Source organism: Trichechus manatus, unplaced genomic scaffold (genome assembly GCF_000243295.1).
Source record: "Trichechus manatus latirostris isolate Lorelei unplaced genomic scaffold, TriManLat1.0 scaffold00168, whole genome shotgun sequence".
Classification (NCBI taxonomy): Eukaryota; Metazoa; Chordata; class Mammalia; order Sirenia; family Trichechidae; genus Trichechus; species Trichechus manatus.
Genome location: NW_004444104.1, coordinates 2,506,417 through 2,534,201, shown reverse-complemented (window position 1 = coordinate 2,534,201; position 27,785 = coordinate 2,506,417). Strand labels below are relative to the sequence as shown.

General features: G+C 36.8%; 1 protein-coding gene across 1 annotated transcript in view; it reads left to right on the top strand.

Moving 5' to 3' along the window:
• The window catches only part of MTMR6 (myotubularin related protein 6), a 63,196-nt gene that overhangs the window by 25,578 nt on the left and 9,833 nt on the right, over positions 1-27,785 (top strand). Inside the window, exons 2-8 of the mRNA XM_004386580.2 lie at positions 10,813-10,929; positions 16,479-16,641; positions 18,300-18,457; positions 18,632-18,760; positions 21,318-21,452; positions 26,352-26,484; positions 27,225-27,334. Of these exons, the coding sequence (XP_004386637.2) occupies positions 10,813-10,929; positions 16,479-16,641; positions 18,300-18,457; positions 18,632-18,760; positions 21,318-21,452; positions 26,352-26,484; positions 27,225-27,334 (945 nt within the window). The remainder of the gene's footprint in view (positions 1-10,812; positions 10,930-16,478; positions 16,642-18,299; positions 18,458-18,631; positions 18,761-21,317; positions 21,453-26,351; positions 26,485-27,224; positions 27,335-27,785) is intronic.

Genomic DNA, 27,785 nt, shown 5'->3' with positions numbered 1-27,785 from the left:
ACTTCAGCTTGATTTAGTGTAGGCCACCACTTCAGCAATCCAACCAAATAAACTATTAGATCCTTTCCTAACTTCTCAAACTGAAACACTGAATGAAGAAGCTGTGCTTAGTGAGCCCATATCAAATAAACTGAGACTGATCCATCTTTATGTTCCTTGCAGCATTATCCACCACCCTTAATAGCCATTCCCACACATATTCTCCAGGTTTCTGTTTGTATATATTAGAAGAGTCAAGCAGTTCTTTCTGAGTGTAGCATACCTCCTCCTGGGTTACACTTTGTATTTCACCTTTTGAGGCTCACTGGGACTTTAGTTCTAGGTCTGGAAGCCAAAATCGGTGGGGAAATGTTTTGAGAACATTCAGCATTGTCTTGTAAACCATCTGCTTCAGGCATTGTCCCAGGCAATGATTCAGACAAAGGTGCTTTACATGCAGCTGGGTTAATCTCATTAGATGGGAGTGGAGGAGCTAATGGTTCTCTTGGCAGGAGTGATTCAGTGGAATTTAGGGGCTCAGTGCCTCCAACTTCCTGATTATCTGCCCATATGTCCCCGTCCCACGTTTCAGGATCCTCATTCTTCCCAGTCAGTGCCCTCAGTTTAACTTCATATATCTCGAGATTGGCAGTTGAGTTGATGTTGTAATGCAGCCACTTTTACAATAAGACTTTAGGTTTGGGTTTTGGCAGTATCAGCTCTGTGACTACAAGAAATAAGGCTTTCTTTCAAGGCACAAGTGGAAATTTTGAGGTCGTTTATGTGGCACTTGAGCTTTGACTCTGAAGCACCGAGTTCATCTCTTTCTTTCTCCAGTTCGTCTAACGAAAGTAGGACCAACCAACCAGCTTTCTTATACTTCTTATTATGATAAAATTGTAGAAAGCTATCATCCATGCAGTCACCCAGAGCTTGGCCTTTCACCAATACCTGATATATTGGTGGTGATGTTTTGTGTATTTGAATTGCAACCTCACGCCATGGATTAGCAGTGCCCTTTTTACTGCTGGAAGCAGAGTCATCAACATTTTTAAGACTAACGAGACCTGAGAACCAATTTAGAAAATTCTTCCTTACAATTTTGTTTCTCTAGAACCACTCTCAGTACCAAATGTCTTAGGCTAGGTTCTCTAGAGGTGCAAAACCAGTAAAGCGTGTACATATACATATGTATATATACACATATATATATTTGTATTTATATCAAGGAAATGGCTCACGTGGTTTTTAGAGGCTGTAATGTCCCAAGTCCATGGGACAGGAAAGAGGATTCTCCTGAGTCACGTAGCTGCAGGAGCTAGTGAACCCAAGATCGGCAGGTCGGAAAGCAGGGCTGTTACAGACTTCTGCTGATTCACGTAGCCGTCAGGGGCTGGCGAACCCAAGATTGGCAGGCTGGAGAGCAGAGCTGTAGCAGGCTGTAATGATCGATGAATCTCAAGATCGGCAGGCAAGCTGCTAGCTCAAGTCTCAAGAACTAGAAATCACACGAACAGGAGCCAACTGCAGGAGCTAGAACAAGCAAAAGCCCTGGCAAGGTAAGCAGGAAGGAGCTAGGCAGTGGAGGGTGGAGAGATGAAGGCTGAGGGGGTGGTGAGCCACCACAGACTCTGCCCCTGCTTGTACCATTCACAGAAGATCCCATTGTGAGAGTGATCATGTATCAGATCTCAACAGGGAAGTGATCACACATTATTCAGCTGCCAAAACACAGAGAATCATGGTCAGTCAAGTATACACACATTCTAAACCTTCACAACCTACAAGAGAAATCTTAATTCAGGTGTAAATGATGGAAGTTTTTGTGTTTTTTTAAAGGTCAGTGTATGATTTTCTAACAGTTTTTGTATGTCAGACCAACTGTCAGACCTAACCTGTGTAAATTTGATGACATTTCTGAATTTCCAGAGAAATTTTGTAACTCAGTTTAATAGAAGAAAGAATAAGTGAACGAGAAGACAGGGTAACTTGAACTTGCTAAATTTCAAGAAAAACGAGAAAAGAACAAAGCCAGTTGGAGTTGTGAGATTCAGTTAAGAAATCCAACTTTAAGACTTTCAGAATTCCATAACAATGGATAGTAAAAACAAACATAGAAAGAATTTTCCAAAAGTTAATCACAGAGAATTTCTCAGACCTGAATAAGGAGTCATGCCAGCAAATCCAGGAATCTAGACGAACCCCAAGCACAAGGATATAAAGAGGGCTGCAGCATGACACATTGTAATAAAATTCTTGAGCACCAAAGACAAGGAGATAATTCTGAAAGTAGTCAGAGAAAAGCACAGTATAACATATCAAGTGCCTTTCTTAACAATTAGTGCTGATTTCTTCTCAGAAACCCTGAAGGCCAGAAGACAAAGGAGTGACATATGTACAGTACTGAAGGACAATAATTATCAACCAAGAATTCTTTACCCAGTGTTATGGATTGAATTGTGTCCCCCAGAAATGTGTGTCAACTTGGCTAGGCCATGATTCCCAGTATTGTGTGGTGGTTCTCCATTTTGTGATCTGATGTAATTTTCCTATGTGTTGTAAATCATACCTCTGTGATGTTAATGAGGCAGGATTAGATGCAGTTATGTTAATGAGGTAAAACTTAATCTACAGGATTAGATTGTATCTTGAGTCAGTCTCTTCTGAGATATAAAAAAGAGAAGCAAGCAAAGAGGAGAGGGGCCTCATTACCACCAAGCAAGAAGAGCAAGGACCCCTTTGGACCCGGGGTCCCTGGGCTGAGAAGGTCCTAGACCAAGGGAAGATTGATGACAAGAACCTTCCTCCAGAGCTGATTGAGAGAACCTTGCCCTGGAGCTGGTGCCCTGAACTTGAACTTCTAGCCTCCTAAACTATGAGAGAATAAACTTCTGTTTGTTAAAGCCGTCTACTTGTGGCGTTTCTGTTATAGCAGCACTATGTAACTAAGACACCCAGTAAAGTTACCATTCACCACTGAGGGAGAAAATCAAAACATTCCCAAATAAACAAAATCTCTGGGAATTTGTTAGTACCAGACCTACTCTGCAAGTGCTACTCAAGGATGTTCTTAGCAGATAGAAAGGAAAGAACACTAGACAAATACTTGAATCTGCGCATGGGAAAGGGGGAGAAAAAGAGAAATCTCCAATAAAGGTAACCAAAAAACCAAACCCACTGCCATTGAGTTTATTCTCACTCATAGAGAACCTGTAGGGTTTCCAAGGCTGTACATCTCTATGGAAGCAGACTGCCACATCTTTCTCCTCTGGAGCTGCTGGTGCTTTTGAACTGCTGACCTTTCGGTTAGCAGTTGATCACTTTTAACCACTGGGCCACTAGGGCTCCTTAATAAAGTTAACAACATGGGCAAATACAAAGACAAGTATATGGTATTTTCAGGGAGCAAACTCCGTAGTTTAGTTCCGCATGTAATGCAACATCAAGTGCACAAGAAATAGATACAAATTAAACCTATCGGATGTAGAATCTATGATGATGTAACTGGAGATGCAACAACAGAAAGGGGGAGGGGCAAAACAGGAATAGAGTTTTAGTATGTTAATGTTGTATGTTACTTATTTGTATGTTAAATGTTGGCAGCAAGCTGAAATAAGTTGATGCAATTGTACATTGTTCAGTATAATATTTGTGGTAAATGCTAAGAAAATACTTAGAGAAAATACACAAAAGGGAAGAAGGAAGAAATCAAAGAGGCTCAACACAAAAAAACTAAACAAAAAATAACAAATATGGAAATAATGGCACAAAGAAGATATAAGACACAAAAAACAATCAGCAAAATGAATGAGGTAGATAGTTCATTTTCAGTGATTACCTTGTATGTTAATGGTCTAAACTTCCCATTCAAAAGACAGTGAGTGACAGAATGGATAAAAAGAAGTTCCATCCTTATGCTGCCTACAGGAGACACATGTTAGACGCAAAGATACAAACACTGAAAGTAAAAGATGGAAAAGAATATTCCATGCAACTGTTGTTGTTAGGTGCCCTCAAGTTGGTTCCAACTCATAGTGACCCTGTGTACAACAGAACAAAACACTCCCCGGTCTTGCCCATCCTCATAATCATTGCTATTTTTGAGCTCATTATTGCAGCCACTATATCAGTACATCTCTTTGAGGGTCTTCCTCTTTTTCACTGACCCTCCACTTTACCAAACATGATGTCCATCTCCAGGGACTGCAACTAGTAAACATAAAAGAGCAAAGGTGTTTGTATTGGTATCAGATAAAATAGACTTTAAATCAGAGTCTGCTATAAGAGATAAAGAAGGACAGTACATAATAATAAAAGAGTGATTTCATCAAGAAGACATAACAATTATATATCCACCTAAGATAAGTGCTCCAAAACATATGCAATAAATCCTGATATGAAAGGAGTAATGGACAATTCCACAATAATAGCTGGGGACTTCAATACACTACTTTCCGTTCTGGACAGAACATCTGAAAAGAAGATCAGTAAGGACATGGGGGACTTAAATAATACCGTAAGCCAACTAGACCCTAGTGGACATATATAGAACACTTCACCCATCATCACAACACTACACATTTTTCTCCTGTGCACATGGATCATTTTCCAGAATAGAACATATGCTAGGCTGCAAAGCAAGTCTCAATAAATTTAAAAAGATGAAATTGTGCAAAGTATCTTCTCTGACCACAAAGGAATATTAGAAATTAACAGCAGAAGCAAAACTAGAAAACACACAAATGGAAATTAAACATTGTATTGTTAAATAACCAAGGAAGAAATCAAGAGTGAAATTAAAAAATACCTGGAGATAAATGAAAGTGAAAGCATATCATACCAAAACTTATGGAATGCAGCAAAGGCAGTCCTCAGAGGAAAACATACAGCAATAAACGCCTACATTAAAAAGAAAAAAGATTTCAAATAAATAGTCCAACTCTACAGCTGGAGAAACTAGAAGAAGAGTAAAGTAAACCTAAAGCTATTAGAAGAAAATAAATAATGAAGACCAGAGCAGAAATAAATGAAATAGAGAAGAGGAAAACAGAGAGAATCAACAAATCAAGAAGTTGGTTCTTTGAGAAGATCAGTAAAATGGACCAGCCACTTGCTAGGTTGACAAAGAGGGAAGACACAAATAACCAAAATAAAAAAGACATTACAACTGACCCAACTGAAGTAAAAAGGATCGTAACAGAATACTATGAACAACTGTACTCCCACAGAGTTGATAAGTTTGATGAAATAGACAAATTCCTAGAGACACATAACCTACCTAAACTGACTCAAAAGGAAGTAGAAAACCTTAATAGACCCTAACAAGTGAAAAAAATTGAATCAGTAATAAAAAGCCTCCCAATAAAGAAAAGTCCAGGATCAGACAGCTTCACTGGGGATTTCTTTTGAACTTTTAGAGAAGAACTGACACCAGTCCTGTTCAAACTCTTCCAAAGAATAGAGGAAGAAGGAGTTCTCCCTTCCTCTTTTATGAAACTACCATTACCTTGGAACCAAAACTGGACAAAGACATCACAAGAAAACTACAGACCAATATCCCTTAGGAATATAGATGCGAAAATTTTCAGCAAAATACTAACAAACAGAATTCAACAGCATATTAAAAGAATTACACATCATGATAAAGTGGGATTTATTCCAGGAATGCAAAGTTAATTCAACATTAGAAAATCAGTCAGTGTAATATACCACATTAATAGAACAAAGGAGAAGAATCACATGGTCATCTCAATTGATACAGAAAGGCATTTGGTAAAATCCAGCACACTTTCTTGATTAAAAACTCTTAACAGAAATAAAAGGAAGGTTCCTCAGCATGATTAAGGACAATTATGAAAAAACAACAGTTGTCATTATACTCAGTGGAAAAAGATTTCAGCACTTTCCACTTGAAAATGGAAACTAGATAAGGATACCCAGTCTCACCACTCCTATTCAATACTGTACTGGAAGTTCTAGCCAGAGCAGTTAGCAAGAAAAAGAAAAGGTATCCAAATTGGAAAGGAAGAGGTAGAACTATCCCTATTTGCAGATGACATGATCCTACATATAGAAAATCTCAAAGAAACTACTAAAAAGCTTCTAGAACTAGTAGAGAAATTTAGCAAAGTTGCAGGATACAAAGTCAACACACAAAAATCAGTTGTGTTTCTATACACCAGCAATGAAAAATTTGAAAAGGAGATTAAGAAAACAGCTTCATTTATATTGGTATCTAAGAGAATAAAATATCTAGGAATAAATTTATCCAGGGATGTGGAAGTCTTATACAATGAAAATTATAACACACTGCTGAAAGAGACTAAAGGAGACCTAAATAGATGGAAAGATGTTCCATGCTCACGGATTGGAAGATTTACATAGTCAAGATGTCAATACTACCCAGTGCGATCTACAGATAAACAGTGCAATCCCGATAAAATTCTAACAGCATTCTTTACAGAAATGGAAAAACTAATCCTCAGTTTTATATGGAAATACAAGAGACCCCAAACAGACAAAGCAATTTTGAAGAAGAACAAAGTAGGAGGCCTCACACTTCCTGAATTCAAAACATGTTACACAGCTACAGTAATCAAAACAGCCTGGTACTGGTTTAATGATAGTCACATAGACCAACAGAATAGAATTGAAAATCCATAAATCAAACATTTGTGGTCATTGATTTTTGACAAGGGTGCCAAATTCATTCAATGGGAAGGAGTAGTCTCTTCAACAGATAGTGTTGGCAAACCTGCATTTCCACATGCAGAAAAACGAAACGATCCATACTTCACACCATGTGCAAAAACTAATTCAAAATGGATCAAGGACTTAAATATTAAGTCTAAAACCTTAAAGTTCTTGGAATAAAATGTAGGAGCAAAGTTTTAAAACCTAATTTTTTTCAGTGATAGATTATGAAACACAACAACGAATGCATGAGCAACAGGAAACAAAATAGATAACTGGGACTGCATAATAAAAGTTAAAATAACTTATGTTCGTCAAAAGACCTTATCGAAAGAGTAAAGAGGCAAGCTACAGACTGGGAAAAAATGTTCAGGAATGATATAACTGATAAGGGTCTAATATCTAAAATATATAGGAAACTTCTACAACTTAACAAAAAGACAACTCAGTCAAAAACAGGGCAAAGGACACGAACAGGCTCTTCACCAAAGAGGATATTCAAATGGCCAACAGACACATGAAAAGGTGCTCAATGTCATTAGCTATTAGAGAAATGCAATTCAAAACCAGAATGAGATACCATTTCACTCCCACTAGGATGGCAAAGATTAAACAAAAAAAAAAAAAAGGGAAAATAACAAGTGTTGGAGGGAACTGGAACCCTCGTACAGCTGTTGTGGAAGACAGTTTGGCGGTTCCTCAGAAAACTAGAGCTGGACTCGCCATATGACTCAGCAGTTCCGCTCCTAGTTATGTATCCTAGGGATCTAATAGAAGTGACACGAACAGATACATGCTCAGCTATGTTCGTCGCAGTGCTATTCACAATAGCAAAAAGATGGAAACAACCCAAGTGCCTGTCAACAGATGAATGGATAAGTAAAATGTACATATATACAGTGTCTATCATTAAACCAGTACTAGGCTGTTTTGATTACTGTAGCTGTGTAACATGTTTTGAATTCAGGAAGTGGAGTACTGCTCAGTGATAAAAATGAGTTCCCAAAACATCTTGGAACATGGATAAACCTGGAGGACGTTATGTTGACTGAAATAAATCAATCACAAAAAAACAAATATTGTATATTCTCACTTTTATGAAATGACATGAACAAGTAAATATACAGAAACTAATGTTCATTAGTGATTACCAGGTATGGGGGGGGGGGGAGGGAGGGATTCACTCTCTAGATAGTAGATACTTGTTATTTTTGGTAATGGGAAAGGTAACATCGAGTGCGGATGAAATGTACACAGCTTGACGAAGGTAAATGATGTCACTAAAAAGTACACGAGAAAAATGGACTTGTTGGTAATGCTGTGGCATATAATTTTGAAACAGCAGCGAAAACAACCAAAAAACATATGTGTGGGTATATATGCACATATGTAGGCATATATGTGTGTAGGTGTTTTAATTATCTAGTGCTGCTGTAACAGAAATACCACAAGTGGATGGCTTCAACGAAGAGAGGTTTATTCTTTCACAGCCTAGTAGGCTAGAAGTCCAAATTCAGGGTGTCAGCTCCAGGGGAAGGCTTTCTCTCTCTGTTGGCTCTGTAGGAATGTCCTTGTCATCAATCTTCCTGTGGTCTAGGAGCTTCTCCACATAGGAACCTCAGGTCCAAAGGTTGCACTGTACTCCCAGCACTGCTTTCTTGGTGGTATGAGGTCCCCATGTCTCTCTGCTCTCTTCTCTCTTTTGTATCTTAAAAGAGATTGGCTTAAGACGCTATCTAATCTTGTAGATCTCATCAATATAACTGCTGCTAAGCCATCTCATTTACATCATAGTGATAGTACTTACAACACATAGGGAAATCATATCAGATGACAAAGGGGTAGACAATCATACAATACTGGGAATCATGACCTAACGAAGTTGACCGTATTTTTGGGGGACACAATCCAGTCCATGATGGTAGGTATGTATGTATGTCTGTATATATAGGTATATGCATATGTACATGCATCTACGTGATGGTATGCATATATATTCATACGTATAACAAAGCACACAGGGATCACAGTTAGGGATACTTCTTAGATATAACCAAACACCTCATGGGATTGGATTCTGGGTTTGAAGGATTAGGACCATGGTCTTATGGGACATCTTGGTCAACTGAGATAGTTAAGAAGTTATATTGTACATCCTAGTTCAGTGAGTAGTGTCTGGGGTCTTAAAAGCTTGTGAGCAGCCATCTAACGTACAGCTGTTGGTCTCTATGCATCCCAGAGCAAAAGAGAAAGAAGGAAACCAAAGACTCAAAGAGAAACTAGTCTATAGGACATGAACCATGGCCTCATTTACCCTGAGACCAGAAGATGGTGCCTGGCTACCAGTACTGGCCATTCTAATCAGGGCCACAATAGATGGACCCTAACAGAAAGGGAGAAAAATGTGGATCAGAACCTCAAATTCCAAAAAAAAACAGCAACCAAACCTACTAGACTGGAGGACGCCCTGAGAGACTCTTTAAACCTTAAACTAACCCCTGAGGTTGCCTTGTAGCTAAATAGCAGATTGGCTCACAAAATAATGAATATCACCTGTAAGTAGTGTGCTCCTTTAGAAATCACCTGTGTGAGACCAAACCGTCAACAATTATTTTAAAACAAGGATGAAAATGTAAGGGGGCCGGGAAACTAGATTAATGGAAATGGAACAACCAGAATGGAAATAAGGAGAATGTTCACGCATTGTGAAGAATGTAACCAATGTCACTGAATGACTTATGTAGAAACTGTTGAATACGAACCTAAACTGCTGTGTAAACTTGCACCGAAAACACCATGTAATTAAAAAAAAAAAAACCCGCGATTCATTGTCTTCTCCATATGCAAACAGGTGCTGTTGTTATACTCATACACGTAAATGTCTGGTACTGGGGGAAAGCTAACCAGTCTTTTAAGTAGTAATTATTGATTATTTTAGAAATCATAATTTCATAATGGGGGCATTATGTTCTTAAATTTTAATAAGGGAAAGGAAAATGTGGGTAGAGTATAGAATGAATGAGATAATGGCTAGCTATCTGTTTTTGAAGACACATAATTTAAAGAACTATCTGTAATCTACTTCTGTAGCTGTAAATTATTTTGTTTAAGTTCTTCATGGTTATTAAACCTTTTTTTAATAAAATAACACTACCATTTTCTCAGAGCAGTATTCTGCATATTTCTGGCCAACCCTAGTCCCACTCTCCAAAGGCAGCCTCCTGTGTGTGTGTATATGCGAATCTACTACTGTTAATGAAAAAGTACAGGTAGTCCCTGACTTATGACATATTTGAGTTACACCAAACTGCACTTTATGACCGTCCTTTTTTTTTTGTATATCTTTTCATTAGTAATATGTACTGCATACAGTGTTGCAGCATGTAATTTGCTGGTGTTAATCATTCTCATGCCAATCCCCAAAGACAAAGACTGGATTTATAAAGATATTGATAATAAAAGAAAATAATAATGAAAACTAAAAAAATGTATTTAACTTACGTCAGAACCAACTTATGACAGAGTCATTGGAACAGAACCGCTTCATAAGTTATGGACTACCTGTACTGGGTGCCTCCACTGCCTTGACAGAAGAGACTGTTTTAGGAAGGGAGAACAGTATGAGTAAAAGTCCAAAACTGGACATGAACAGTCATTGTACTGGTATGGAGGGGGAGGAGAATATAGAGACTAATTTGGAATTTGCAACCCTTCTGTTTTCTGATTTAATTTTTCTAGTAGTTTACTTCTGCAACTCTAGATAGTAACCTTATGTATTTTTTCCTTTATTGGGCAACTTTAAATAAAATATTTTAACTCTTGAGTATACAAAATGTTTTTGCTTATTTATAACACATGCCTTCTTTCTGTTCTGCCTAATATGTATGCTAATCTTTTTTTCATATAAAATTCTTATCAGTGGGTTATATTTGTAACTGTAAATAGTATCTATTTTTTTTTTGTGGTTCATATAGTCTCCAAAAAGACGTGAAATTTAACATTGAATATTCAATAAGCTTTTTAAGTTTTTGAACATAAGGAGGAAAAACAATTGAAAACGCTGCATGTAAATTCTAGGATAACAGAAAAAGAATTTATACTACCTTTGAAATGAGAAATAATAATCTTGTTCTTTTTTAGGTTGAACAAGTGAAAGTACTAGACCGATTCAGCACCAGCAACAAGTCATTAACAGGAACACTGTATCTTACGGCCACCCATCTATTATTTATAGACTCTCATCAAAAAGAAACTTGGGTAAGGAGAACCCCACATGTATTGTTTAACAACATAATAATAATGGACTTGAAATATGTATAAAATGTTTAATCATTGGTTACTTAGTTTTCTAGTGCTGCTGTAACAGAAATACCACAAGTTGGTGGCTTTAAAGAACCGAGATTTATTTTCTTGCAGTTCTGGCGGCTGAAAGTCCAAATTAGGGTCTTGACCATGTTGGTTCCTTCCTTGTTGGTAGCCTTGGGTGTTCCTTGGTTCCTTGGTGATCCTGACATGATGTCTGTCTTCCCTCTCTGTTCTGTTCTAAATCAGAAGTGATTAGATTTAGAACCCGCCCTACTCATCTTTGATCTAATTAACGCCGGAAAGAAAACCCTATTTCCAAATAGGATTACATCCATAGGTATAGGGTTTAGCATTCCAGTACATATTTGGGGAGGGGTAGGGTAGGAACAGTTTAATCCGTAACAGATGGTAACTTACCTCAACCAAACATTTTTCAAAGTAGCCGGATCACTTCTGCCTTTCTTCCTTGTGATATGTATAATGTGGAATTCTTCCGTAGAATACAAGAAAGACTCTTATGTCCTTAAATTATTATAAAATACCTATTTGTTTCTTTTATTTTTTAAAAAAATACATGTTAACAGATCAAATAGCATATTCCACAATATTTTTATACCAAATTGCAGTTAGGGTGTTTAAAATTTTTTTCTTAGTGCAAACAATCCGGTAATGGGCGTCTTGGATTTATTTCCTTGTATTTATGTGCCAGAGTTTCTCTGGGATGTTTGCCTGGGAGTAAAATTATTGGGTCTTGGATAAGTGCATATTCAATCTTACTAAATGCCACCTCTCTAAAATGGTGATACCAATTACTATTCATATACTAGAGTATGACACATTGTTCCATATCCTCAGCAACCTTTGGTATTGTCACCTTTAAAATTTTTGCATATCTGGTGGATATACATTACGATTTTAATTTACTGACTAGAAGGAAGTTATCCTTTCATATATTTTGGCCAGTAGGTTTCCTTTTCTTTTTCTGTGGGTTGTCTTTCTTTTATTGATTTTATGAGTTCTGGTTTTTAATGCTTTATCAGCTATGTATGTTATATAGATAGCTTCTCCCAGTGTGTGGCTTGTCTTTTGTATGTGTATGTATGTGTCTTTTAAGTCAAGTGTAAAATTTTAATGTCATAGATTTATCACTTTCTCTTTTATGGTTTGTGCTCTTTTGTGATTTAAAAAATCTTTCCCTATGTCAAGATTATAAAGATTTTTCTATATTTTCATTTAAAGGCTTAACTTTTGCCTTCCATGTATCCACATAAGTTTATAATACAGCTGGAAAATATTTTGGTGTCTGGTAGGGATTCAGTTTTATTTTTTTCATATGGATTACCAGTGCTGATTATTGACTGTTCATTTCCATTGATCTGTAGTACCAGCTCTGCCATAAATAAAGCTTCCATATATATTTGTGGGTCTGCTTTCGAGCTCTCTACACTACCAGGAAACCCTGGTGGCGTAGTGGTTAAGAGCTACAGCGCTAACCAGAAGGTTGGCAGTTCGGATCCACCAGGCACTCCTTGGAAACCCTATGGGGCAGTTCTACTTTGTCCTATAGGGTTGCTGTGAGTTGGAATCAACTCAATGGCAATGGGTTTTTTTACACTGTACCAATGACCCTACCTCCCCTACCTGCTTAGCAGGCAGAGAAAGCAGGTTTCTGGCATTTTTAGTCTCCTGTGGGAAATTGGTGTTGCAGGTACAGGCAGTTTCCAGATTACAAACTTCCGACTTAAACGTATAACTCATAGTTAGAAACCAACCCCTGTAAAGCCTATTATATTAAAAATTCGATGTACATACAACGGTTCCTAATAACAAATGTGTGCTACTTTGTGATGTGCATCAACACTATTATTATTACTGTATTATTATGATAAATATGTTTTAGTGTAACTGGAAGTGTTTCTTTAATGTTTTTGTGCATAGAAAGGTATATAACATATAGTAGGACAAACATTTGATTAACTGACGTTAGATATGAACCATACCTGTTTCGATTTACGTACAAGTTTGACTTAAAGACAGACTTAGGAACGGAACTTGTTTGTCATCCGCAGACTGCCTGTAAGGAAGGTGGAGAGGAGTGGCATACCAACAGTGTCTGCCAAAGTGTTTAACTTTGAGACTTAGTACTGCTGTAAAATGGGTATAGCACCTGTTATCATGTAGGACTTTGCGAATCTTAAATGAGATCAAATATGAAAAGCATCTACCTGAAACACAGTAGTGACTCAATAAATCATAGCTGCTTTTATTATTTTTGCATGTAGTAGAATCAAGATTAGAGCTCGGTGATGACTCCCAGGCAGTCATATTGCTCTGTGATCAACCCTTATGGAGTGTGCCACATTCTTTTCTATCTTGTCTTTTGATTATACTCTTTGGATTTTCACAGAAGGGCCATCCAGTTGCTGTGATTGCAGTAAGTAAGTTATTTACATGAGATGTTGATTTTGGAGAAGTTGTGTTCCCTAGAGGCACTTGATCTTCCCCATCCATTGTTTGTCTAGGAACTGTCAGGAGTTTAACCTAGCAGTAGCATGTAAAGTTATTAGTCATATTACCATCTACTCTGCTAGCCTTCTTTTGTTCACTCCCTACCTCCCAGTATCTTCTCTGAATGTTATCCATCTCTTAGAGATACATGTGGAAGTTTCCCGTATAGCTATTATTTCAGATGTTGGTAACTTAGTTTTTGGAGGCAGCTAAAAGGTATCTATTTATTCTCTTCTCTCCTATTGTTATTTTAAAAATGCCTTCTCATCATTATATTCCCTAATATTTCTCATGAATGAAATCTCTTTATTATCCACAGAAATGAGCATTTTAGATCTAGAAGGACCTTATCAATCTTTTTTTCTTTTTTGCGTTTTACAGATGATTCTTTTTTTCAAGATACGATAGCTGGTTGGTAGTAGAGCCAGGACCCTTCATCATTCTCTTTCTGCAAATAATTTTGAGTTTCAATTGGAATCATAATAGTGATATGTATAATATTACTAGCTTATTGTCCCTTATTCCGTAACTAGATATTACTATTAGTTTGATTATTTTGAGTAACTTGGCACAGGTCCTCCAATATAAATGTTGCTGCTGCCGTTGTTTTTGTTGTTAGTTGCCATCAAGTTGGCTCCGACTCATGGCAATCTTATGTATAACAGAATGAAATGTTGCCCAGTCCTGGGATATCATCATGATAGTTAGTGTGTTTGAGTCCATTGTTGCAGGTATTGTGTAAATCTATCTCATTGAGGGTTTCCCTCATTTTTGCTGACCCTCTACTTTACCTACCATGATGTCCTTTTTTTAGTGACTGATCTTTCCTGATGACATGTCCAAAGTAAGCAAGCTGAAGCCTCGCGATTCTTGCTTTTACAGAGCATTCTGGTTGTATTTCTTCTAAGACTGATTTGTTCATTCTTCTGGCAGTTCATGGCATATTCATGGCATATTCAAGATTCCTCACCAACACCACAATTTGAGCACATCAGTTCTTCTGTCTTCCTTTTTCACTGTCTAGCTTTTGCATGCATATGAGGTGATTGAAAAGACCATGGCTAGGGTCAGTCAGGCACACCTTAGTTATTAAAGTGACATCTTTGCTTTTTAAAACTTTAAAGAGATCTTTTGCCATGGATTTGTCCAGTGTAATACATCACTTGATTTCTTGACTGCTACTTCCATAGACATTGATTGTTGACCCAAGTAGATGGAAATCATAGACAACTTCCATTTCTTCTCTGTTTATCATGTTGTTGTTTATCAGTCCAGTTGTGAGGGTTTTTGTTTTCATTCACTTTAGGTGTAATCCATACTGAAGGCTGTGGTTTTTGACCTTTATCAGTAAGTGATTCAAGTTGTCTTCGTTTCTGACAAGCAAGGTTGTGGCATCTGCATATCACAGGTTGTTAATGAGTGTTCCTCCAATCCTGATGCCATGTTCTTCTTCATATAGTCTGGCTTCTCAGATTATTTGTTCAGCATACAGATTGAATGACTAAGATGACCCACACTCCCTTTGCTGAATCTTAGTCTTAAGTATGGGCTATGTATGTGTTAATTACCTTTGCTATATACGGTTTTGATTTCCACAGAACAAGTTCTTCCCTCATTAGTCTTCTTTTTTAAGCTTTTCTTTATTATTTTTATGCATTTTATCTCGATATAAATTTTAGATACATGCTTAATATATAACACATTAATATTATAATTATTTGCATTAATATAGATCTTACATTTAACATGTAACATAATTATATGTTACCATGCATAATATATATAATTATATATAATCATCTATCCCTTACCCTTCCACAAAAAAACAAAACAAAACAAAAAAAACCCAGACTGGAATTTTTTATTGGAATTTATGCTAAATTTGTAGACTAGTTTGGGATGACTTGATTTCTTGGCATGATTGAGTTTTCTCATTCAGAAACTTGCTGTCACTCCAAAATTTTTTACTCTCCAGAAAAGTTTCCTATGAATATTTTGAATTAATAGGGATAATATTGAGGAGAGGGAGAATTTTTTTAGTAGAAAACAGAATATTACTGATTGGCTGAGAGTGTTAATCATATGTTTAAAAATGCATCAAGTATGAGTTTATAGTGGGACTTTTTTATTCATCCATTTAGCAAAATTTATTGAGCAATTATAATGCTTCAGGTACTGTGTTAGGTTCTGAAGATGTAATGATGATCAACTTAGCTAAAGTCTTGGTCCTTATGAAGTGCCCAAAAATCTAGCTGGAAAAAAAAGACATTCAGCACGCAAGTTACTCTTATACTAAGTTCTATGAAGGAAAAGTGTAGGTTGATGTGTGATAAGAAAATAGAGAGACCTAACTTACTTGGGAAGGAGGGTAAAGGATGTCAGGCTATACTTCTGGGTGGTAGTAGAGTTTTAAGTAAAGACCTAAAATACGACTAGGCATGCCTAGGTGAAGAGGTAGAGTGATAACATCCCAGTTAATGAGAGCCACTCAGAGCGTGTGTTAAAGAACTTGACACATTTGAGAAGCCAAAAGAAGGCTATGGCAGAAAGAATGTAGTTAGTGATGGGGAAAGGGAGTTGAAATGAGTCTTAAGAAATAGGAAATAATGTGACTGGATTGGTTTTTAGAAGTAATTTGACTGTATTGTAGAGAATGGATTTGAGGGCATCAGGAATAGCTATGGAGAGAGCATTTAGGAGGCTGTTTGCAGTGATTCAGGTGAGAAGCAGTGGGGACAGTACAACTAGGAATGTGACAGTAGAGATGGAGAGCCGTAGACCAGTTACAGAGATATTCAGGAGATGCGGGCCATGTTTCTGGCTTGGGCATTCAGTCATTTTAAAATTTTGAGTGTGTAATGTATGTCATTTGAGACTTTTTTGAATTTAAGAGGGCATCGAGGGCATCTCTAACATTTATTTACTCTGGAAGACAGTAAGATATTTAGTGTTCTTTATAATGGCAACTTGACTATTCTTTTCATTCTGCGTAGATATTACACCACCATATTGCCTCAGTAGAGAAACTCGCGTTGACGACTTCTGGATGCCCACTTGTGATTCAGTGCAAGAACTTCAGGATTGTGCATTTCATTGTTCCCAGAGAAAGAGATTGCCATGATATTTACAACTCTTTGTTACAACTGTCAAAACAAGGTATTGTTCTTAGAGACCAAAGCTTACATGCTTAATTATGATATGGATGATCCAAGATACATTATTTAATGTCTCATTATTGTTATTTTATACTTTAAGTTACTCTGACAGTCAGGTTCCTATGTACTCTATGCCAAACAATATGGCCTAGAAATAATTAGAAATTATTGATCTGAATTCTAAGGATGGTGTCCAAAGAAGGAGCCATAAGAGAAAGGAGTTAAGTGAAACATTTATAGTACAGACTTAAGAAACAGTAGATTTATATTAATGTTTTCTAAGCTTGTTGATAGCCAGTAGCAGAACTTTTTTTTTTTTTTTAAGTGTGTATTACACAACCAAGGGGAATCACTTGGAAATTGATATTACTAAATGAAAAGTTAAGGAAGGTCAGAGTACTCTGATAGCAGTGGGGCTAATATACTTAATTGATTAAGGTGGAACATGAAAGAGGGAAGAGAGAGGTGAATCCTATTTCCCTGGGTGGTGCAAACAGTTAATGTTAACAGCTTGGCTGTTAACTGAAAGGTTGGAAGTTTGAGCCCATCCAGAGGTGCCTCAAAAGAAAGACGTGGTGATCTGTGTCCGTAAAATCAGCCATTGAGAATCCTGTGGAGCACGTTTCTGCTCTGACACAAATGAGGTCACCATGAATTGGAGTCGACTAGATGACAAGTGGTTTAGGATTGAGAGGGAGATACGCCCTAAAGAGGAATCTGTCACTACTTATGCCCTGGGGATCTGGGGGCCTTCTTCCCTCAACATTACTTGAATTACATAGTTCTCTTCAGGAGACAAAACAAACTAGTTACTGAATGTTACCGAGCCTACTTTTTTTGTTAAACAAACCTGGATTGTAGCCTGCAAGGTTGATCTAGGAGCAGGTCTGTAGTCACTCTTCTGTCGTCATACATAAAGCCTGTAACATATATCCCATCATCCTATATACTACTAGATCTTCGAGTAAAGATGGTTCCATGACTTCAAGGGCTTGCCACTGTTCAAAAATAAGTACTCTCTTGAGCTCTCTGCAACCATTGCCAGTTTTGGTCAACACTGCCCTATAGGAATGTATAATGCAATTTCCTGTTCTGTATACATATCTCTAGTTTTCTATTTACAGCATTACTCTTTCCATTTTACATCTTGTTTGAGAAAAGTGGTGAGTGGGAAGTGTTTTATGTTTCAAAAATTTTATTTTTAAGAAAAGGAAATTTTGTGGTAGAGGATTTAACATAGAAGGGTCTAAGTCAGTAGCTTCACTTTTGATGATTACATAAACTGAATCTCAAAGTGATATGTGTACCTTTAAATATAATATTTTGCATCAGAGAACTGAGAAACTGTTAGGCTGAAGCGGAGCCCTGGTGATGCAGTGATTAAGAGCTCGGCTGCTAACCAAAAGGTCGACAGTTAGAATCCATCAGCCACTCCTTGGAAGCCCTATGGGGGAATTCTGCTCTGTCCTGTAGTATTGCTGTGAATTGGAGTCGACTTGACAGTGATAGGTTTTCTTTTGGTTGGTATATTCAGGTCTTAGCCATCTCTATGAAGATTTTAAAGAAGAAATGGGGATAAACCTGAAAAATTACTTTTATTTGTATTGTGTTTTGTCCTATAAGTTGCATTTCAATATTTGTGTATTTTGTATTCTGTAGCAAAATATGAAGATCTATATGCATTTTCTTATAATCCCAAGCAAAATGACTCAGAACGACTACAAGGTTGGCAGCTTATTGACCTTGCTGAGGAATACAAGAGGATGGGAGTGCCAAATTCACACTGGCAGTTGTCTGATGCAAACCGAGAATACAAGGTAATTTAGTAAAAAAGTTAGTGCTGGGTGTTAGAGACCATTATAGTAACAATTTGTCTATGCATTACTATGTAATTTTGCATTTAATAAGTTTTAAAGTTTTTTGAAGGTGATTTTCAACCTCCTGGTTTTGAACTGTAAGTAGAGTGGTTATATTTTATTTGATATTTACAGATCTGTGAAACTTACCCCAGAGAACTTTATGTTCCCCAAATAGCAAGCAAACCAATAATTGTTGGGAGTTCCAAGTTCCGGAGCAAGGGAAGATTCCCAGTGCTTTCATACTATCATCAAAATAAGGAGGTAGGAAACTTTTCTTTTGATTTTGATTTTATAAGTATACTATAACCCCTACATTAGTATCAAAAAAACCCACTAATTTTTACATCAAAAGTTCATTTTTACAGTGTTGCCTAATAGGAAAATGCTGGCTTTTCACTTAATTACAATTTTGCAGATTTAAAACAAAACTACCCCGAAATACAGAAACTTCATATTTTCTTGTCATGTTCCCTTCCTCCCTCCCTCCCTTCATTCCTCCTTTCCTTCTAGTAGTGACTTGAAAATAATGGGATTAGTGAATAGATAGGTTTTTCTTCCTTTCCTGTGGTTCTGTTTTGATCCTGCATGTATTTGGGGAAACCAGATAGTTTTGAGAAGCCAACCACTGAGAAAAGGAAAAGAATCGGGCATTTCAGGTTCCCATCTTAACAGTAGGCTCTTCAAATCTGAAGGATTTTGCACTGTAAAGAGATGGAGGAAGTATCTTGATACTGAAATCCTGTACTAGGGATTGCACGTTACAGTAATAATAAAAGTTTACTTTTGTAGCCTACTAACTATAGGCCAGGGTACTGTATGTTACATGCTTTATAAGCGTGAAGTCCTCATAATAACTTTATAAGGTAGGTTTGGTTATTACCTGTAGCTTTCAAATGGAAACTGAAGTTAAAAGAGAGTAAATAATCTTCCCTGTGTCTCACAGCTAGTAAGTTGAAGAGTTGATGGCCATTTCTAACTCATAATCTTTTGTGTATGACCTGGTTTTTTCCCCCTGAAAGCTGTTAGAATCTTCTTTCTCTCCAGTGTTCTGAAAATTCACAGTGATGTGGCTTGGTATGTCTTTTAATTTAGTCTGGAAACTCAGGTCTCTCAGTTTTGGGAAGTTGCTTCTCTATTTCTTTTCTTTGTTCTCTTTTTTTTTTAGATATGTGTTAGTTGGCAGTTGAACTTTCTGGTATAATCCTCCATTTTTCTTAACTTTGTCTCCTATTTTCCATCTCTTTCCATTTTCTGGGAGATTTCCTCAGCTTTATTTCATCTCTTGGATCCCTTATTTTTGCTGTGCCATGAAAAAATATTCTGAATATTTTCATTCAATTATGTGTCTTTTTAACAGTACTGGGTCTCCATCAGGGTTTTTTAGTAGTGGCACTATTGAGATTTTGGACCAGATAATTCTAGGTTGGGGAGGGGCTGTCCTTGTACATTGTAGAATGTTTATCAGCATTCATAGCTTCTACCCATTAGATGCCTGTAGCACCCTTGCCCCTAGTTGTGATAATCAAAATGTCACCATACATTGTCCAGCATCCTTGGGGTGAGGGGAAGAGGTATGAGAGGGGGCAAAATCACCTCCAGTTGAGAACCACTAGTCTAAACTAAATATGGAAATATTTATAAACTTGCCTGATACAAATTCAGCCATCTACTACTTCTTAAACATTCTTTTTTTTTAATTGAGGTGAAATTGACGTAACAAAATTAGCCATTTTAAAATGAACAATTTAGTTTCATTTTGTACATTCACAGTATTGTGCCAGGTTCTAAAACATTTTGATGACCCTAAAAGTAAACCCTGTACCTTTAAGAAGTTGCTCCCCACTCCCCTCTGCCCCTGGCAACTACCAGAATAAGTTCTGTCTCTATAGATTTACCTATTCTGAAGATTTTATTTAAATGGGATCATATATTATGTGACCTTTTGTGTCTGGCTTCTTAGCATGTGTCAGTACTTTATTCCTTTTTATACTTGAGTAATATTTCATTGTATGTATATACCACATTTTGTTTATCCATTCATCTGTTGATGGACATTTGGGCTGTTTCTTTATAGATATTCTTGTCCTCTTGGATTGACTATATTTCAACCCAAATTCGAGTGAAGCTTTTTTGCATCATTTTATATAGAGATAGCTGATTTCTAGCCCTTTACAGTCCAATTAGAGATCTGAAAAAGGCCGGGAGGTGCAGCTTGTGCTCGACTACTAACTGAAAGGTTGGCAGTTCAAACCCCCCCAGTGGCACTGTGGAAGAAAGCGCTGGTCATCTGCTATTGTAAAGATTACAGCCAAGAAAACCCTGTGGAGCTTGGTTCTACTCTGTAACACATGGGGTTACCATGAGTCAGAGTTGACTCAATGACAACAAATTTGGTGTTTTGGTTTAGAGACCTGAAAGCATTTGGAAAGTAAAAAGTTCAAGTTTTGCTGCTTTAAAACTCCTGTTCTATTGTATTGACTAATCTCTTGCTTGGATTTGTGTTGAAAGTACCCTGTAATCTAAAAAGAGCACAAAATGCATTTATCTTAACAGTAGTTACTTGATCGAGAATCAACCAGATGTTTTTTCATCAAACTAGAAAGATAGTAGTTAAGTTTCTTAGAAGCAGAGAATATTGGGAAAGCTTAGGGAACATCAAGGTAATGAACCTAGTATTTAAAAGTTAATGCCTACTAACTGTCCTGCCAACTTTTAAACAGATTGCATATTTGATTTTAACATTTCTTTTTCTCTTAAGCATTTTTGAGACATGTTTTAGAGCTCTTTGGATAATCATTTCTTGTCTTTTAAAAATCAGGCTGCCATTTGTCGATGTAGCCAACCGCTGGCAGGATTCAGTGCCAGGTGTCTGGAGGATGAGCATTTGCTTCAAGCCATCAGTAAAGCCAATCCAGTTAACCGCTATATGTATGTCATGGACACCAGGCCCAAAGTATGTATCTGAACTCTACACAGTCTGTTAGTGTAATTATCTTCAGTATGTTAGTTAATGAGAGTTGATACATTTGCCTGTATTTAAAATACCTGAATCCTGATTTCAAATTAATCAAGGCTAATGATATTAAGGAAGTTACTGAAGTTATTTTAATTCTTTATGGAAATGTATTGACATTCTTAACATTATTTCAAGTAACTATCTCTAGCTGACAAAGGCGTTATATAGGTCTCTAAACCCTTCTTCCAAATTCAAAATTTTTCAGATTTTAGAAGCTGACATAGTGCATATATTGTGTATTGTATAAATCCACTAGCAGGTCTGGGACAACACTATAATCAAACATTAATATTCTCAATTTAAACATATGAGTATTTTTACTAAGTGGGGATAAATAAAAACTAAAGATTGCTTCACATTAGGTTTTACTCCCAAGTGAGTTTTAGAGCCAAATCTAAGAAAAAGGTTTTGGGTCTTATAACTTTGTAATTTTCTTTTAACTTACAGACAGTAAAATTTCACCTTCTGTGAGTTTTGACAGACACATACATTCATATAACTACCACCACCACCACGATCAAGATAATAGAACAATGCCATCATCCCCCAAATTCCCTCTTGCACCTCCCCTACCTTACCAGCATCTGACAACCACTGGTCTGTTTTCTACCCTTGTACTGTCTTTTACCTTTGCCAGAATGTCATACAAATGGAATCATATAGTAGGTAATCTTTTGAGTCTGAGTTCTTTCACTTAGCATAGTTCATTTGAGATTTGTCTGTGTTGTTTCATGTACCAGTAGTTCATTTGAGCAGAGAGATGGAAACTCTGAGAGAATCAAAGGGAAATTCTCGAAATAAAAAGCATGGTTAAGAGAGGTGAAGAGTCAGAAGAAAACATTCCTTGATGGTTACGAGGGTGGGAAGGGAGAGTGAGGGTTATTTACTAACTAGAGAATAGATAAGAATTATCTTAGGGGAAGGGAAGGACAGCACACACTACAGAGGAAGGCAGCATAACTGGACTAAACCAAAGCTGAGAAGTTTCCTGAATACAGCCAAACACTTGGAGGGACAGAGTAGCAGGGGTAGGGGTCTGGGGATAATGCTTTCAGGGGACATCTAGGTCAATTGGCATAACAAAGCTTGTTAAGAAAGTGTTTTGCATCCTACTTTGGTGAGTGGCATCTGGGGTCTTAAAAGCTTGCGAGCAGCCATCTAAGATGCATCAATTGGTCCCAACCACCTAGAGTAAAGGAGAATGAAGAACACCAAAGACCACAAGGAAAGTAGTAGCCAAGAGACAGAAAGGGCCACATAAATCAGAGACTTCATCAGCCTGAGACCAGAAGAAGTAGATGGTACCTGGCTACCACCAGTGACCACCCTGACAGGGAACACAACAGAGAATCCCGGATGGAGCAGGAGAAAGGTGGGGTGCAGAACTCAAATTGTAGTAAGAAGACCAGACTTAATGGTCTGACTGAGTCTGGAGGAACCCTGGAAAGCGTGGCCCCTGGATTCTCTATCAGCCCAGAACTAAAACAGTTTCCAAGACCAACTCTTCAGACAGGGATTGGACTGGACTGTGGGACATAAAGTGATAGTCATGAGGAGTGTGCCTCTTAGCTCAAGTAGATACAAGAGACTAAACAGTCAGCTTCTGTCTGGAGGTGAGATGGGAAGGCTGGTTGAATGAACATGGGGAATCAGGTGGAAGGGAGGATTGTGCTGTCACAGTATGGAGAGAGCAATTAGAGTCACGTAACAATGTATGTATAAATTTTTGTATGGGAAAAAATAAATAAAAAGAGAGGTGAAGACTGCCTTTACTAGGCTTATCAGTAGACTCAACCCAGCCGAGGAAATAATAAATTCGTTTGAAAATGGGTCAATAAAAATTACTCAGCTGAAACACAAAGGAAAAAAAATAGTAAAACCAAAACAAATCAGAGCATCCAAGAATGCGGGACCAGATCAGATAGTCTAATGTATATGTTATTGGCGTCCCGGAAGGTGAAGAAAAGAGAAATATTTGAAGAGATAGTTACCAAGAATTTTCCAAAAGTAATGAAAGGCATCAAACCACACATCCAAGAAGCTAAGAAAACACAAAGCAGGAATAAACTATTGCAAACTGCTAAAAGCTGAGGATAAAGAGAACACCTTAAAGGCAGCCAGAGGGAAAAAAAGACACAGAAAATCAAAGAAATGTCAGGCAGTATGCTTTTGTTAGAATCAATAAAGAGAGTAACAAGAAGCAATAACTATGCCTCCCCTTCAAAAATATATTTATTCTCTAATACATTTTTTTACTGTTCTGTCTTGTCTTAGAGGTGGTGAGAACCTTAGAGATTAAAATGATACACTGCGTATGTGTGCACACACTGTTGTAAAACGTCAGTGTTTATCATTTAAAGGACACCAACTTAGAAAGATCAACTTGGGGATCTCTTATGTCCTGTCTCTTATGTCCTCATATACACATGGATTTAGGAAAACTGAGCTCTTAATTGTGTACGTGTCATATGTTATTGTGAAGAAATATTAAATTTTGTGTGTTGTGAAAAGTTAGAAATTCTTGTTCTTTACAGAATTTTTAATTGACACCATACTTTGTGTTAAAATAATGGACCTTATTTAGAAATATTCAGGAAAATGAAGAAAACAGTTAACTTAGGAAGTATTGCGCTAGAGAATGATGAATATTGAACTGGAAATGCTTGTTCTGTTAGACATCTAGTGTAAGATTAAATTTTTATCATCGGGACAAATGTCAGAATCCATTTTTCTCTTTGTGAACACAAACATTCAATTCATATAGGATCCTGAACCTGAACTAATTAAAATTCTCAATGATAATAGCTAACATTACTTTTAATTTTTATTATAGCGTCGCATGCAGAGCTGGTGGGCTACACAAAAGGACATTGGCAGAATTATAGTGATGATTTCTTCAAAAATCTGGAATGATGAGAAAATAAGAGAAAGCGATGAGAGAAAGCGAGTGAGCGATATAGAACACATGCACTTTTAGACAGCTTTGTGAGGAATGGTAGCTGTTTAAGAAGTAATTCTCATCATTATGCAGTCTCGTGACAAAAATAATGGAGAAAAGAGATTAATTTCAGTGAATTAGAAGTATTTAAAAATCAGGAACGGTATCTGTACATTTGAGAATAGTTAATTTTGCTAAAATAAAAGACTTGCTTAGGAGTCAGAAGTGTTAGTAACATCTCCTGTAAGAAATCTGTGTTTACTTCTTTGTCTAATGTGGGTGGATTAATTATTCAGAGCTATTTTTAGGTAATAGTAGATATAAAAAGGAGCCCTGGTGGTACAGTGGTTAAAGTGATCAACTGCTAACTGAAGGGCTGGTGGTTCAAAACCACTAGGGGCTCTGTGGGAGAAAGATGTGGCAGTCAGCTTCCGTAGAGATTTACAGCCTTGAAAACCCTATGGGTTCACTATGAGTTGGAATAGACTTGATGGCAGTGGGTGGTGGGTGGCGGAGTAGATATAAGAGGTAATTATACGACTTTCTGAAGTTGAGGTTTGAGGGGGATTTGTTTCTCAGCACCTAACGCCTCTTGTTTGTATAATTGTCTTCTATGTAGAAATTATGTCTTTCTATGATTGTGTTAATAGGCAAGCTTAAAATCATGTAGTAATCATTTGGAAGCATTTTTAACATATAGCTCTTTATTTTAGTTATTATATGTGCTAAACAGTCAGTGAAGTCAGTAGATATAATTTAACAGTACTCTTTACCAGCCTAGGACCATAATCCAATGAATAAAAAGATCCTTTTTCTTTTAATTTAGGTTTTTTTATTCAAGTTCATAAATATGTTTAGTAAATGGTAATACAGTGAAACCGGTGAGAGCTGAAACTCGACGGGACTGCCTTGTCTTTCCAGGTCTCGCAAGTTTTCTGCCTTTGACAGGGTGCCGTCTTAACCACTTTTCTGTCACTCATTTTAGTGGAAAATATTTGAGTTTTCCTTCTCTGACAGGTTTCTGCCTTACATAGATTCTGGCTTTGCAGGTTTTACTGTACTATACTATATGAAATCCTGTTTTGAAGGAATTAAACATGCCAAAGCCTAAGTGAACCTCTGGCAACATGGGCCAACAGGCAAGTTGTGTTCTCCTAGAAACCGGTTTATTTTTGCCTCAATTCTTGGAGATGTAGCAGGATAGAGGATTATATGCTGTACTGTTTACTGTGTGGGCCTACAATAATCTATAGTGTAGAGGACCTCAAGTAATCTGAGGCATATTTTGGGGTCCTTGTGGCTTTCTAAATGGTCTAGCACTTCAAGCTTGTTCTGGAGTGAATCTCATTGATGGATTCTGTAAAAGTAAAGCTTTTCAGATCTGCTCATCTCTGAATCATTTAGGATTTAGATAGGAGACATTTTTATCCTTTGAATTGTTTAATATTATAAACATGGAAAACTGGCTGAAAACATAAACGAGTTAGCTTTATGAATTATTTGTGGGGAAGTTCCTATCTAGACCTTTACATTGTATAGCAATCATATTGTTATTTTGTAGTATCCTTCTTTACTATCAATATGTGGTGGCGCAGTGGTTAAGAGCACGGCTGCTAACCTAAAAGTCGACAGTTTCAGTCCACCAGCTGCTCGTTGGAAACCCTGTGGGCAGTTCTACTCTGTCCTATAGGGTTGCTATGAGTCAGAATTGGCTCTACAGCAATGGATTTTTGGGTGGCATTGTTACTTATTAAAAAATAGTAACTTACTCAGTTTTGACAAGTTCCTTTAAACTCTTTGCTAAGTAAATTATGGCATATTGAGTGTTTCCATGACATTTTGACAAGTTAAAAGGTAAAAGTAATTTGTCTCTAAATTTCTAAAATTTTAAATTTCAGCTGAATGCTATGGCCAACAGAGCAGCTGGAAAAGGTTATGAAAATGAAGACAATTATTCTAACATTAGATTTCAGTTTGTTGGGATTGAAAATATTCATGTCATGAGGTCCAGCCTTCAGAAATTATTGGAAGGTATGATTCCTGCTTATCTTTTCAGCAGCTTTGTCCAATAGAAATATAATGCTAGTCACATGTAGTTTCAAAATTTTCTAGTACTCACATTTAAAAAGTAAAAAGCAGCAGGTGAAATTAATTTAAATATATTTATTTAACCTCAAAAGAAAAACATTCTTTTAATATAGAGTCAGTATACAAAATGAGTAATGAGATATTTTACTTTTTTAAAAAATCAAGTCTTAGAAATCCATTATATATATTTTATGCTTTTAGCACATCTGTTTGGACTACCTACATTGTAAGTGTTCAATAGCTACATTAGGGTAGTGGTCACTATATGGGACAGTATAGTTACAATAGTTTTGCAGATATTATTGTTAGGTAAGTATTCTGAATAATCAATACAGTGAAAATTATGGTAATGCTGTTCTATTTAAGTATTAAAGTATCTTTCCAGTCATGGTATGACATTTAAAGAATTAAGATATCAGACTACTTTTAGTTAAACACGTGCTGTAATTTTTTTTTTAAGGAGATTAGAGTATTTAAGCATAAGAAATGACAGAAAAATATACCAAAAAAATTCATTATTGAGCTTCTAGGGTCCTGTTTTCATTTATAAAGAGTCTAGCCTATTTGTTTTTTCTTTCTCTTCTCTTTCCCTCCAGTTTATTCACCCAGAGATATGTGGAATAGGAGCAGTGGAGATTCTGTCTCTATTCTAATTAAAAATTTTTCTCCTCTTTTACTTTTAGTCAGTGGTACCAAAGGGCTGTCTGTCAGTGATTTCTACTCTGGTGTGGAGAGCTCCGGATGGCTTCGCCATATCAAAGCTATTATGGATGCTGCAATCTTCTTAGCCAGAGTAACTCTTTATCTCTAATATTTGGTTTTGGGGTTTATAATGTTTGGAAAGGAATGGATCTATTCTGCTGGGTGCTGGTATCTGTTCCAGTTATAAAACTTTCATTATGCTTTACCTCTTTAAGGAAACCCTGGTGGTGTAGTGGTTAAGAGTTCGCCTGCTAACCAAAAGGTCACCAGTTCGAATCTACCAGTCACTCCTGGGAAACCCTATGGGACAGTTCTACTCTGTCCTGCAGGGTTGCTCTGAGTCGGAATTGACTCGACAGCAATGGGTTTGGTTTTTTTTTTGGTTTACCTCTTTAATGAGGCTCACTTTAATTTGATATTTATAAATTTCATAGCACTTAATGTAGGTACTTAAAAAGAAATTCTGAAATACTTTGAAACAGGATTTTTGTCATCGTATTATTTCTTTTTGCTTTGTGTTTTTGTTTTGATTTTGGAAATTA